A 13,622-nucleotide genomic window follows, 5' to 3' on the forward strand; every position below is an offset into this window, starting at 1 on the left:
GCTTCATATTTACCGCACAGGTCTACGAGTGCTCCTCACCCGACTGTCAGCGAGAAAGAGAATAGCTTTACTTCCCAAAATCAATATACAGGGCCGTGATGTCATCAATGGGAGAGGAAAGAAGAACACATTACATACATTTTTGACTTTCCCTTTCATCTTTTTTAGATTAAACCAATGGAGACGTTTAGAATGGAAATATCTCTTTGGTGGCGCTGGATTTTTGTCAGAAGTCACAAGAAAACTTGGTTGTAAACAACTATTATAATTTGTTGACACTATTTTCTATTTTATGACTGTATCCTCTTTTATTAATGCAGAAACGAAAAGTAGAAAATGTAAATATTTAAGTAAAGTACCTCAAACGTCTCATACATGTCAACCTGAATAATATTAATTCATGCAGCTGGATGATGATCTCAGTGGATTATATTTTTCTTCTTCTCCTTCTCTCCCCAGTAATCTGATCTCTTCTAGTCACTTAAAGGTCAAAGGTCAAAATGAATTTGTAACAGCAGGAAGTCTGAATATAACTGATGAATCTTTAATAACACGAACAAACTGTTCTGGACGAAGGATTTATCACTTTAGTGTGTGTGTGTGTGTGTGTGTGTGTGTGTGTGTGTGTGTGTGTGTGTGTGTGTGTGTGTGTGTGGGAGAATGATTAAGACGTTCAGAATTGATTAATTATTGATAAGATTATGAAAGCATGACAGCTGATTGCATTATTGATGAGGCCAGATAAAAAGGTTCCTCAACACTATTATGAGATTACGAAGACACACACACACACACACACACACACACACACACACACACACACACACATAAATCCTTCGTCCAGAACCGTTTGTTTGTGCTATTTAATATGCACCAGTTATATAACCTGCTAATAAAGTTCCTAAAAGCTTTTGAACTTCCTGTCCTGCAGATGTCGTGGCGTTCGTCTTTCCGCTGCTCAAAGTTCCGTCACGTCTTCGGGAAGCCGTCCACCAAGGAGCACGGCTACGACGGGGTGCCGATCGCTCGCAGCGTCCACGACAACCACTACTGCTCAGCCAATCCCTGCTTCCTCGCCGTGGTGACGGAGTGTGCCGGGGGCGGGTCCTTTTTGGTCCTGCCCATCCATCATGTGCGTAGTTCCCTCATGGTCATCACCGATAAAAACTTAAAAGAAGACGAAAGAAAGTGAAATGTGATACTTTGTATTACAAACATAATAAAATCATAAATATGGGGAATACATGTAAAAAAGAACAGATCTCTAAGTCAGTGGCCTCCACACTCACAGAGCCCCTCAAAGGTTTAGTTCTGTCCCGCTGTCAAATCCCTCTTCGTTCTCTCAGACAGGCAGGGTGGACCCTCAGCACCCGAGGGTGTGCGGTCACAGTGGGAGGGTCCTGGACGTCAAGTGGAACCCGTTTGACGATCACTGCGTCGCCTCATGCTCAGAGGATTGCACCGTAAGCACAACGTCCAGTCCAATTTGTCTGCAGTCGCGGAAATGTCCCCACGAGTATAGTAAACACAACCCAGTACCTGTTTGTGTGCAGGTGAAGATCTGGGACATCCCGGTCTGTGGCGTCCAGCAGAACCTCACCAAGGCCAGGACGACTCTGATTGGTCACTCCAGGAGGGTGGCACTTATTGAGTGGCATCCGACAGCTGAGAACCTTCTGCTAAGCTCCGCCTATGACTACAAGGTGACGATGCTCATTGGTCAGTGGCAGCCTCAGTCAAAGTCGTTACTCTTTTGACTCTTCATATTTTGACCACAATCAGGCCAATCCTGTCATTTATCCCAAATCTGTCTATTTGTGTTTTTCAGGTCAAGGTAAACTCACCCAGCAAAACAGCCTTGACGTCTTTCCTTTTTCCCCAGGTCCTCCTCTGGGATGTGTCCCAGGTAGGTGCGGTGCTCAGGTACCCGATCCGGGTGGTTCTGATGCCCATCCACCACCGCTACCCGTCTGATGCGCTGCTGCTGTCTGTCAGCTTCAACAGTGACGGCAGCAGGCTGGCGGTCACGTCCAAAGACAGACGGGTTCGTGTCCTGGACCCACGGACAGGGAGGATCCTACAGGTGCGTTTTTGAGGTATTCATTTTCGTCTGAAGGTGTGAAAACTGAAAGAAAAAGTGTGATAATGTTCCCGCAGGTGTCCAGCAGCAAGACCCACAGAGCCAGCAAAGTTTTATACATCGAAGGGTTGAATATGCTTCTGTCCACCGGCAGCTCACCCTGGAACCACAGACAGATCGTCCTCTGGGACCCTGTAAGCCACCAACACACGTTGACATTTGATTGATTATTGAATAGAGTGATGCATTTACTAACTTAGAGTAAACAGATTGGTTGGCAGGTGTCTATTTACATTTTGTTCCTACATTTTTCTTGTAATTATAAAAAAAAAATAATGTTTTTTCTGTGCAATGCTCGAGGACAATTATCACCATGTTGTAGGAAAGTAGGAAACACAACAACATCTGAATGTGTAAGGACATGAATATGCATAAAAAACAGCTTAAACTGATCTGCTTCATAAAGAGCACTTGTATGAATAACAAAAATAACAAATCACAAAACAGAAGAGGATTTAATGAAATGCGTTATGTTCCATGGATTCATTAAACTGGAGTATACATACCTCTACAATTAGGTCGATACATTAAGTTTTGGGCAAAACTTACAAACATATACAATTGTGGTCTTGCTAGATTTAATGAGCACCAAAGCCTATTATTACTCTATTTTCAAGTCCGAACAATTTGATTCTACCTTAATACTGAAATCTAATGTTTTTTAAGAAGGAAATCCAGAAATATCATAAATTTGTTGGGGATTTGTTTGTGCAGGACGACTTATCTGAGCCGCTGTTTGAAGAAGATTTGGACGGATCTGCTGGAGTCCTCTTCCCGTTCTACGACCCAGACACACACATGCTCTACTTGGCAGGAAAGGTCTAAACATCTACCCATACATCTTGGCTTTATTTCCTGCAGTTGGTTGGGATTGCGCATTATAAAACTTCACCATATATCTCTCGTTTGCATTTAAGTTTGGTTGTTGATGCGCTTGTACATTTTTCTTCTATGAAAAATCGAACTGATGTGCCCTTAAATGTTTTGATTCAGGGTGACGGGAACATCCGTTACTACGAGCTGAGCACTGAGAAACCGTATATCAGCTTTCTGTCAGAGTACAGGTCTCTGCTGCCACAGAAAGGACTTGGTGAGATCAGCACATACTTTCAGAATGTGTGAACTATTTTGTGTCTTGATGCAATACAGTTTTTAGGGTTTTGAGATGGAGCATTGCAAAATCTGCAAATTAAAAATCAATGTCATGCACTCAAATTGAAAGAACAAGTTCTTATAAAAAGAAAGGAAGAAAGCTCCTTCATCACAAATTTAAGAGATTATCTTAGTTAGTCATGAAAAACATCAGTAAATAAAATGACTTTTTAAAAGCTTATTGTTGACGTTGAAGCCATGCCACCGTGTTGTAGTTCTTAAATCTGAATCCATCCATTGAGCCCTCCATCCAAATCCCATTGTATTTTTGGGAACCAGTGCTATGCTAAGTTCCAGGGTTGCCCACAAAAATACATCATTCAGCAATAGCTATATACTCTAAAGAAAGACCAACTAAGATAGGTGTAATACTTACTTTCTAAAAAGACCAATTGAGATGGCTGAACAAAATTTATTTTGGAAAAACACCAATTTAGTCAACAGTAGGCAGGGACTTTTTTTTAAATACCATCTTAGCTAGCTCTAGTAGTTATTCTATAAAAAAGACCAATTTAGGTCGCTGAACCAAATGTATTTCTAGCGACCTAAAAAGGCATTTAAAGCTACTAATAAAACCAACACTGCAATGTCTTATTTTGGAGCTCACTTCAGTTACACTTCAAATAAAGGCAAATAATGACTTATCTGAAAACAAAGTTAGCCAGCTGAATCAAATGTATATCTAGCAACCTAAAAAGGCATTTACAGCTACTAATGAAACAGAAACTGCAAGGTTTAAAATGACGGACTCTGTTTCTGAATGACCTTTGACAAGTTTCTTCATTTCAGGGGTGATGGCAAAGCGCGGCCTGGACGTGAGCGCCTGTGAAGTTTACCGATTTTACCGTCTGATCGCTATCAAAGACCTGGTGGAACCACTGTCAATGATTGTACCACGAAAAGAGGTGAGCAAGCACATTTACCTCCCTTTTTTATTATCATCAGCATTTACTGATGATCAAGACAGAAAGTAGTTGCAACATTTTCCTCTGTCCTTCCAGTCAAATGTTTTCCAAGAGGATCTGTACCCAATGACAGCCGGAAACCAGGCGGCCATGACGGCTGAAGAGTGGCTGTTGGGGATCGACAGAAGTCCGTAAGGCATTAGTGTCTTTGAGCCAAAATCGCTGACAGATATATGATAGACCCATGCGTATCTTTATCTTACATATCTCCATCAGGCCCAGTGCTGATGTCCTTGAAGCCCGGGACTCGAGTCGCCAACCCGTACCCAGAAACCCCTGCGGAGAAAGGGCTAGTGAGGCAGCTGAGTTCCTTGAGGTTCCAGATGGATCTGGCTGTTGCCGCAGTGACCGGGCCCACCCTGGACATTATGGAAGAGGTAGAAGAAGAAATAAGTTACAGTCAGCTATTTCTTTAGATAATAGTAAATCTGGCGGAGTTTCCACTGCAACAGGAAACACAGGTTCATGTCAGACTGGAAGGACATGCCAACACCGTCTAGCTATGATCAGCACAACAAACTGTTCACTGCAAAGTGCAGATACAAAATCTGCCGTTTTTATGTTACGCCACAAATTTGAAAAAAAGTCAAGCAAAGGCCGTATGTAAATAGTAAATGGACTTGTATAATAGTAATAATAATAATGTATCCTTTATTAATCACCTTGGGGAATTTTTTCTCTACATTTGACCCGTCCCTGGTTAAGGAGCAGTGGGCTGCCCTGAGGAGCCCGGGGAGCTAGGGGTGCAGTGTCTTGATCAGGGACACTTCGACATGTGAACTATGGGACCTTGTGGTTATGGGATGACCACTCATCCCCCTGAGCTACAGCCTTTCTAGTGACTACATATCATTCATCCATTCATACGCTGATTGCAAGGTGCTATCCATCAGGACTAAATATGCAATATAAATATGCATACACCCATTCTTGCCCAAGGACAAATCGACATGGACTGGAGGAGCCAGGGATCGAAGTGCAGATCCTCTGAAGGACGACTGGCTCTACAAGACTTCACAATACTTGAACTCCCAACCCGGGGGCGCGCAAAAAAACATTTGCCAGCAGACAACCATGGTCGTTTTAGACAAGTGTAAAGATTCAAATTGAGGCAAATCTGTTTTTTCGTGATGCACACATGAGATCAATAAGGGTGAGGTGGAGCTGTACAGGAACTCTTACGTAGGACTGACTCAAAGGTCACCAAAAAACAAGATCATGGCTAAAAACTGGCACCTAAACATCTGGCGACAAGCTATTCTGTGATCGCTCTAGAGACCATATTGTAGCTATTGTTCACAGTAAAGTCAACGTGTCTCAAAGTTTTGTCCAGCTCTGCTTTGCTGCTGTCTTATAAACCCGCTGATCCTTTCTCTTGAGGCCTTCCTTGAGGAGCAGTTGGCCTACCAGGATGCCAAATACCCCAGAGAGATGAGCGATCTGTCCGGGTGGCAGCCAGATGAGACCCAGATCCCGCTGTGGACGTACTGCTGCACTCCACACTGCTGTGAACCTGCAGAGAGGCCGCCGCCTACAACCGAGAGCGAGGTGAGTTTAGATATACGCGTGAGATTACCGAGTGTGCCAATGTTTTGGTTGGACTTCCTCCTCTTCCTGCCAAGAAACTTGTTTCTTTAATTTCAGCTCCTGCAGGCATTTTACAGACAACAGGATGAAATCAGAGGCCTGAGAGAACAACTCAATTCCAAAGATGTTAGTATTGAAACGTACACACAAAAAGCAAAGGCCAAACACTCATGAGATTAAAACGTATCGCTATTACAGTGATGGTTTCTGTTGTGCAGGTGCGGATCACGCAGCTGGAGCTGGACATCAAAAACACCAGAAACAACATGAGGGGAACCTTCTGATTAAACCAATCAGCTCTCATACTGCTGTTTTAAAGCTGAACTACTCAAACTACTCAACATTTTCAACCAATAAAGGAAACACAGTTGACATCTTGACCAATTTATAGTGTTTGCATTTGCACTTTCAGCTTGTTTTGGGCTTCATCTCATTAAACGTTTGTACTACTGATGAATAGCCATTAGCTTAGCCAAACTCTCGACAACCAACTAACTAGTAATTCATTTTCATTAATGGTTATGTAGCATGGCCCTCTTGTCCAGAGCACTTCAAGGAAATACTTTTTTTAAACACATCTTGTCACAGCTCTTTAAGATTTTATTTCCGACAACTTTCTTTGGAAACTGTGATTTTTTTGATTTTTTATAATTCTTTCTTACACTATTTTTGCTAACTGTTGGATGGATTAACATTCTAAAACAATGGTCAGACTGGCAGCTCTGCTGAGTGAAGCCATTCATTTGAAGAAGGAGGTGGTAAACAACATTGTCGTTGCAGTAAAGGAGAGATCTGAAGACGGTGGGGTCCAGATAGAAACAGAGGCCTGGGGCCTCAGAACCATGACCCCACAGGATTAATCCTCCTGGGTTGGATCAAATCCTGATCAGATCCCAAAAACTGGTATTTCAAACCAAATCTGATCCTGAAGATTCAGATTCAGATTTGGGAATCCAATCCTGCCTTTGATCCGGATAAAAAACTGCTGTTGAGTATTTCAACACTTTAGTGGGAAATCTGGATCATCCATCCATCCATTATCAGCCGCTTATCCGGGGTCGGGTCGCGGTGGCAGCAGGTTCAGCAGGCCGACCCAGGCTTCCCTCTCACCCACAACACTTTCCAGCTCATTCTGGGGGATCCCGAGGCGTTCCAAGGCCAGCCGGGAGATATAATCCCTCCAGCGTGTCCTCGGTCTTCCCCGGTGTCTCCTACCAGTTGGGCGTGCCTGGAAAACCTCTAATGGGAGGCGTCCAGGAGGCATCCTGACTAGATGCCCGAACCACCTCAGCTGACTCCTTTCAACACGAAGGAGCAGCGACTCGACTCCAAGCTCCTCATGATGTCCGAGCTCCGAGGATACGAACACAGCTCCTACTGCAGGTGTACAAAGACCGGATAGCCCGTGCCAACGGGTCCGGCACCCCATACTCCCGCAGCACCCCCCACAAAAACCCCCGAGGGACCCGGTCGAAAGCCTTCTCCAAGTCCACAAAGCACATGTAGACTGGTTGGGCAAACTCCCAGGACCCCTCCAGTAGTCTTACAAGGGTAAAGAGCTGGTCCACTGTTCCACGACCGGGACGGAATCCGCACTGTTCGTCTTGAATCTGAGGTTCGACAAGCGGTCGGAGCCTCCTTTCCAGCACCCTGGCATAAGCTTTTCCCGGGAGGCTGAGCAGTGTGATACCACGATAGTTTGAGCACACTCTCCGGTCCCCCTTCTTGAAGATGGGAACCACCACCCCGGTCTGCCAGTCCATGGGCACTGTTCCCGACCCCCATGCGACACTGAAAAGGCGTGTCAACCAAGACAGCCCAACAATGTCCAGCGCTTTCAGCATCTCAGGGCGGATCTCATCCACCCCTGGCGCTTTGCCACCAAGGAGCTTTTTGACTACCTTAGCGACCTCTGCCAGGGATATGGGAGAAACCACCCCAAAGACTTCCGGCGCTGCCCCCTCTCCGGGGGACATGTTAGCCGGGTTTAGGAGTTCCTCAAAGTGCTCTTTCCACCGCCCGACGATGTCCCCAGTCCGGGTCAGCAGTTCCCCCCCCCCCCCCCCTGCTGAGAACAGCCTGGGGTAGGCCCTGCTTTCCCTTCCTGAGCCGTCGGATGGTTTGCCAGAACTTCCTTGAGGCCAACCGAAAGTCCTGGATCAGTTTGATCCTAAAAATCAGGATTACCCTGATCCCACCTCAGAGGTGAATTTGAGGGAGATTACATGTAAAGGTTTGAACAGCCTAAGTGTAACTGCTCCCAAAGTTCCTTGTTTGATACAGATATAGCTGCGCTTCACTGCTGTTTGATCAATGTTTATTTTCTAATTTTTCAGTCAAATGTATTTATTAACATGCATTCAGCACACACACTTAGGAAACAGTTGTCAACAAAAGGGACAGCCCTAAAACCTTAATATTTGTTTTTCTTTACAGATGTTTGTGGAAAGAGAAGACAGCCAGTTAACACATACCTGCTCCAAATGGCATAACCTTTTGAGCTTTGGCTATGAAAATTAAGTGTGTGTGCTGAATGCATGTCAATAAATACATTTGACTGATTATGTTGATGTGTATTCAATGGTTTTGGCGATGAAGACGTATGTTTTTTTTTACTTTTTACTATTTACTAAATAAACACTGTTTGGACAGAGAGAGAGAGAGAGAGATAGTGAGAGAGAGAGATAGTGAGAGAGAGAGAGAGAGAGAGAGAGAGACTTATGACATCCACTCTAAGCTTCACCGGTTCTGTTTTACACAAGGTAAATAGCAACACAATATAACTACGACTAACAGTTTATTTTAGTTCTTTGTGTCCCAAATGGTTTGACCCACGTAGAGCAATTCTTCATTCCAAAGGAACATTTAAACGTTCATTTCAGGACTTGAGTCAGTTGAATAATATTTGCCAACCCCATCCTCCAACTTACTATCTTTAGCGGTTCTCATCGATGTGAACTGCCTCCTGGCTCTAAATGTTATTACATATTAGATTAATTCATTATTGTTTGTTTGTTTGTGTGTTTTATTGAGTCAATCATTATAATACAATAAGTAAAGCCACAATTTAATATACAATAACAGAGAGTGCAAAGAAATGTTCCTCTAATATTTGAACAGCTACTAGGCCTGAGGCGATGCCAAACCCCTGAACTGAGCTCGGACTTCACCGTGTCACGCAGAGTGAGAGAGAGAGAGAGAGAGAGAGAGAGAGAGAGAGAGAGAGAGAGAGAGAGTTGGACTACAAACAGCAGAAATGGGAAGTTAATCTGAGGAGAAAATTGGCATCCTCATCTTTACAACATGAGCAGGAAGTGATCAGGCAGTTTTCTTATAGGGTTAAGTTTAGGGTTCAAGGTCTTGAAAGTTTCACAAAAAACTCCCCCCCCCCCCTATAACAGAGTTCTCTCTGAACTCTCAAAACAGTGAGTCAGTGATAGAGTCTTTTGAGTATGTCTTGTGTGTATTTACCAGGTTGCTTGTGCACTTCCTGACTTCTGCCGGGCTCTTTGTCCTTCCCATCTGCATTTTTGTTAAATGTTGCAGATTAGAAATAACACAACTGTCCATGTCCACCAAAAGACTAGTGGGAATAGTGTATCTTCATTTCAACTCTTTGCCCGATATTTTAAATCTGCAACTCCAAAACAATGTGAACGTGCATTTTTCAATAGCATTTTACAGCAAGTGGCTCCGAGGTATATAAACTCATCTGAAAAGAGATATCATAAAAGTGATGCTAAGTCAGTGTTTTGGATAAGGCAATTTTGCCAGCTTGGATTTTTAGAACCAGATGTGACACAAGAGGGTGGAGCTAAGTACAACCGAACGCTGAATAAGAACAACATGTTACAAATAACTTTTATGAAGTGAAAACTTAAACCTTTATCAGCATCATGCTGTATTGAAGAAGACTTGAAACTAGAGATTGAGACATAAACTCATGTTTACAATGTTTACTGAGGGAATAAATCAAGTTAATCAAAACATGAAAAGTGTTAAATAGTATTGAGTAGTGTAGTTAGAGCTGTTAGTGGTGCAACATGTACAGATATATAGATATGTTAATGACAGACCAGCTTGTTTCAATGCTTGAGCCTTTTATTAATGCATAAAGAAATAATGGTTATATATGTAGAGTATACGTAAAGTTGTGCTAAAAGCATTTATTCCATAAAACACCCAGTCTGCAGTTATTAAGGCACAAGGTCCTCAAAGACCATTCAGCTCCTGTTCATGTAACTTGTCAAATCGTTCATTAAGTAGCGTTACAGCGATAGAAAGGGAAGATATATATTTTAAAGAGATTCTTCAAGCCTCACTATCAGTCCAGAAATCACTTTCTCTGGGAACAGATGGATGGATTTCGACTGTAGCACTCCAAGTCATCCCAGCACTTCTCACCTGCAGGTATAAAAACACAAAGGTGAGTCAGTGAATGTTACACAAACCAAAACCTATAACCGTTTCATGTGGCTAATTAGTATTGATGGATACAGTTAGCTGACACTCTGGTCACTCATACAAATACAAGTCTTTGTCAAAACGATGATGATGAAAGATAAATAATGTCAACCAAGAATATCTGACACAGAAAGAGGTCCTTTCTTCAGATACATTATATGTTATATCGCTAGCATCACTCCTACAAACATCACGGTGTTGTTTTACCTGAATGATTCATATGGAGACAACTCTGTCTGCCGTAAGCGTTGTTGGGCTCTCCAGAACACCAGTTTGTGTAGTGGAAAGGACTGCCGTCACTCCAGAACCATTTTGCATTCTGGAAGAAATAGAATTCCTTATTACAACAAGATAAGATAAGGTTTGATAAGATAGGCCCCAGAGGAGCAATCCATTTGTTACAGAAATGTAATAACAGTAAATATATATATATATATATATATATATATATATATATATATATATATATATATATATAGAGAGAGAGAGAGAGAGAGAGAGAGAGAGAGAGAAATAGAAAGAGGAATTTCAGGGGAACATTGGCCATGGAACTGGAGAGTAGAGGGCTTGACAGGAGAGGAGTAGATTATGGTAAAGTGTGAGTACATTATAATATAGCATTTATAATACATAAATATGGTATGAAACATAATCAAATATAATAAACATGACATGTATTTTGTTTGCAATATTTCCAAATGGTGCCATGATGAATATAATACCTCTTGCGCATCAGATCCTCCAATCCATGTTGCTTTATACTCGTGACTGGCGCTCATTATCAGCCACTGAATGTCATGGTACTCCAGGACGTTGTGAATGGAGGCGAGGTTTCCTCCCAAGGAATCACAGGATTTCTACAGTACGGGACATGAACAGACACACATAGACGAGGAGTTGGTAAAGAAAGTATCAAGGTCAACACCAAGTCAGTCAAAACGGTCAAGTCACCAAATGTCTGTGTGCAAACACAATGAAATGCCGTGGAAGTGACCGGAGTCAAAGCCACCGACATTACCTCAGCTTCAGCCCACGTCATCGGTCTTGGCATGTAGCGGTAACAGCGACCGTGTAACAAAGTCCAACCACCGGAACAAGACGTGGACCTCTTGACCAGATGACTCTTTGCTGGGAGGAAATAGAGTTCGGTGAGTATTGTGTCGTCCAGTGAGAGTTTCTTCATGTAGAATATGTATACTACTGTTGATGGTACGTATATGCTATGTAATAATATTTTACAACATAACGTAATACAACACAATAGGATCGAATGAATGAATATTTAAATAACTTTAGATAACACAGCGTAATTTCACACAATATAAGACAATAAAACTTAACATAACACAATGTAATACATGTTATTTTCTAATATATTGTGTTATTCTATATTCTATTTAAATAGATTATAAAACAATAATACAAAAATATCAACTGGGTAGATCTGAGCAAGATGCAATCTATTGAAGTTCAAATCTAAAAGCTACTCACCTATTTGGTCTTTTTCAACTATTCCTCCTGGAAGAACTAGAAAGTTTGACATTGCAGTTATTGACCTGGATTATTATTGATCCTGGACAATCAATGCATCTATAACAGATTATATATATTATACTCACCAGCAGCTCCAGTTAGAGCCATCATGGCACAAACAAGTGCAGACAGAGTCAGCGTCTTCATGGTGACGATGATTATGAGATCATGCAAATGCTGAAAATGAAAACTACCTTTAATACAGAGACAGATATATTACTTAGGACAAAGAAATACAGACTGTCAGTCCAGCAATGTAAAGTCAGAAGATGATCAGAAAGTTCAAAGCAAACCTGTCACTGATGTCTGTAGCTTCAGCCGTCCTGTGATGAGGAGGAAGACATAAATACAGCCCCTTATCTTAGCATCTCTCTAAAAAAGGGAACTGAGGACAGACGTGTGACTCAAACACAAAAAAAACCTTCTCAGTCATGTCACTGTGATGGACTGCTGTGCTCTCTTCCTGGGTCACCATTGCACTCTGACTCTGGAATGCTCCACTTATTCTTTTACATGCAAATAATGTGATGGAACTGGTAAAAGTATTTGAAATGTTTCAAAGGTTCTTCAGGTGCAGATGACCAACAGAGAACTTGAGACTGCAAATAGACAAAGCACAAGCAAATGAAGAAACATCTTCACAAATAGGGCAACATAGATGCATCAAAGTGTTGTCGAACAAAAACTGGAACACTCACTGTGTTTAGAGAAGCTCCTCATACTTCCCTGTTCAGTTTAAGTTTCCAGGAAACAAAGGCCTTCAAAGATGAGTTTACAATATGCAAAACCGTCTTCAGTGACACAGTGAAATGCATACATCAAACAGAATGGAAACTCTGATGAATGTAATTGTATTTATCTTTGAATTTATTGAATTTGTACATTGTTGTCTCATCAGGCCTATAATGCCTTACCCGGGTCGTGGTGGCAGCAGGACATTCCATTTAAACTAAATTATACGATTAAATATTTTTTCAAACTCAGACTCATTGGCCTTGGCTCATTTTCTGTGAAGAACATATATCAGAATACATTCTCAATGACCACACACTGTACACCCCCCTGCACAGTACACCCCCCTACACATTTATATTACATACAGGATGTTCGGGTTCCACCGGACTCGGGGCTCATAAAAGTGTGGAAATTCACTCGGTCCTCCTGTCTGGGCCAGCTTATAGTGTGTGTGTGTGTGTGTGTGTGTGTGTGTGTGTTTTGTTTCTGCACCTGCCGTTCTCGCACAAGGTTGCAACATTGTTGATCAATTCGAGAACCAACACCTGTCTGCTGTCTGCTGTCTGCTCTCACTTTTCCTCTCATTTTACACTCTTGTCTTGCGGGAACCAATCTTCATTTGCTCATACAAAGATAAACGGCAAATATTAATCATATATTCTGTTTGTATTGTGTAACATGACGGGACGAAGGACACAGAAGTTAGGGTAGCGCACCAAAGTCAGTTCTGCAGGTTCAAAGCCCCCTTTTCTCCTTTTTCCGAAAAATGAGAGAAGTGTGTCTATTCAAAACTAAAACTGTGCTATCTCCTCATACACAAAGTCAATTTAACTTTTCTGACACTTATTACATTACATTTCATTTAGCTGACGCTTTTATCCAAAGCGACTTACAATAAGTGCATTCAACCATGAGGACAAACTCAGAACAACAAGAATCAAGAAAGTACAATTTCTTCAATAAAGTTAAACTACAAAGTGCTATCAGTAAGTAACATTTAAGTGCTACTAAAGTGCTACTAGGGGCTACCTTCCTTATTCAAGGTG

The 13,622-nt window shown here is 42.0% G+C and overlaps 2 protein-coding genes across 3 annotated transcripts; one reads left to right on the forward strand and one right to left on the reverse strand.

The window, feature by feature from the left end:
• Positions 1 to 931: 931 nt before the first annotated feature.
• LOC306734636 (coronin-2B-like) lies at positions 932 to 6,128 on the forward strand (the record flags this gene model as incomplete). Its single annotated transcript, XM_079215998.1, has 13 exons — positions 932 to 1,132; positions 1,347 to 1,463; positions 1,554 to 1,703; positions 1,883 to 2,083; positions 2,158 to 2,274; positions 2,855 to 2,959; positions 3,134 to 3,230; positions 4,082 to 4,197; positions 4,294 to 4,384; positions 4,474 to 4,634; positions 5,638 to 5,805; positions 5,902 to 5,970; positions 6,063 to 6,128. 13 exons carry the CDS (start codon positions 932 to 934, stop codon positions 6,126 to 6,128), a joined length of 1,659 nt encoding a protein of 552 aa, XP_079072124.1.
• A 3,802-nt stretch (positions 6,129 to 9,930) lies between these two features.
• LOC306734954 (ladderlectin-like) lies at positions 9,931 to 12,154 on the reverse strand. 2 transcript variants are annotated; one of them, XM_079216368.1, is made up of 7 exons: positions 12,135 to 12,154; positions 11,928 to 12,018; positions 11,800 to 11,835; positions 11,327 to 11,436; positions 11,031 to 11,165; positions 10,516 to 10,627; positions 9,931 to 10,248 (listed from the first exon to the last, which is right to left on the reverse strand). In XM_079216368.1, exons 2-7 carry the CDS (start codon positions 11,986 to 11,988, stop codon positions 10,181 to 10,183), a joined length of 522 nt encoding a protein of 173 aa, XP_079072494.1. In that variant the 5' UTR covers positions 11,989 to 12,018; positions 12,135 to 12,154; the 3' UTR covers positions 9,931 to 10,180. The 2 variants fall into 2 exon arrangements, with proteins under 2 accessions (XP_079072494.1, XP_079072493.1); XM_079216367.1 differs by lacking the exon at positions 12,135 to 12,154 and having other exon boundaries at positions 11,928 to 12,031.
• Between the last annotated feature and the right edge of the window lie 1,468 nt (positions 12,155 to 13,622).

This window comes from Taurulus bubalis (assembly GCF_910589615.1).
Source record: "Taurulus bubalis genome assembly, chromosome: 3".
Lineage (NCBI taxonomy): Eukaryota > Metazoa > Chordata > Actinopteri > Perciformes > Cottidae > Taurulus > Taurulus bubalis.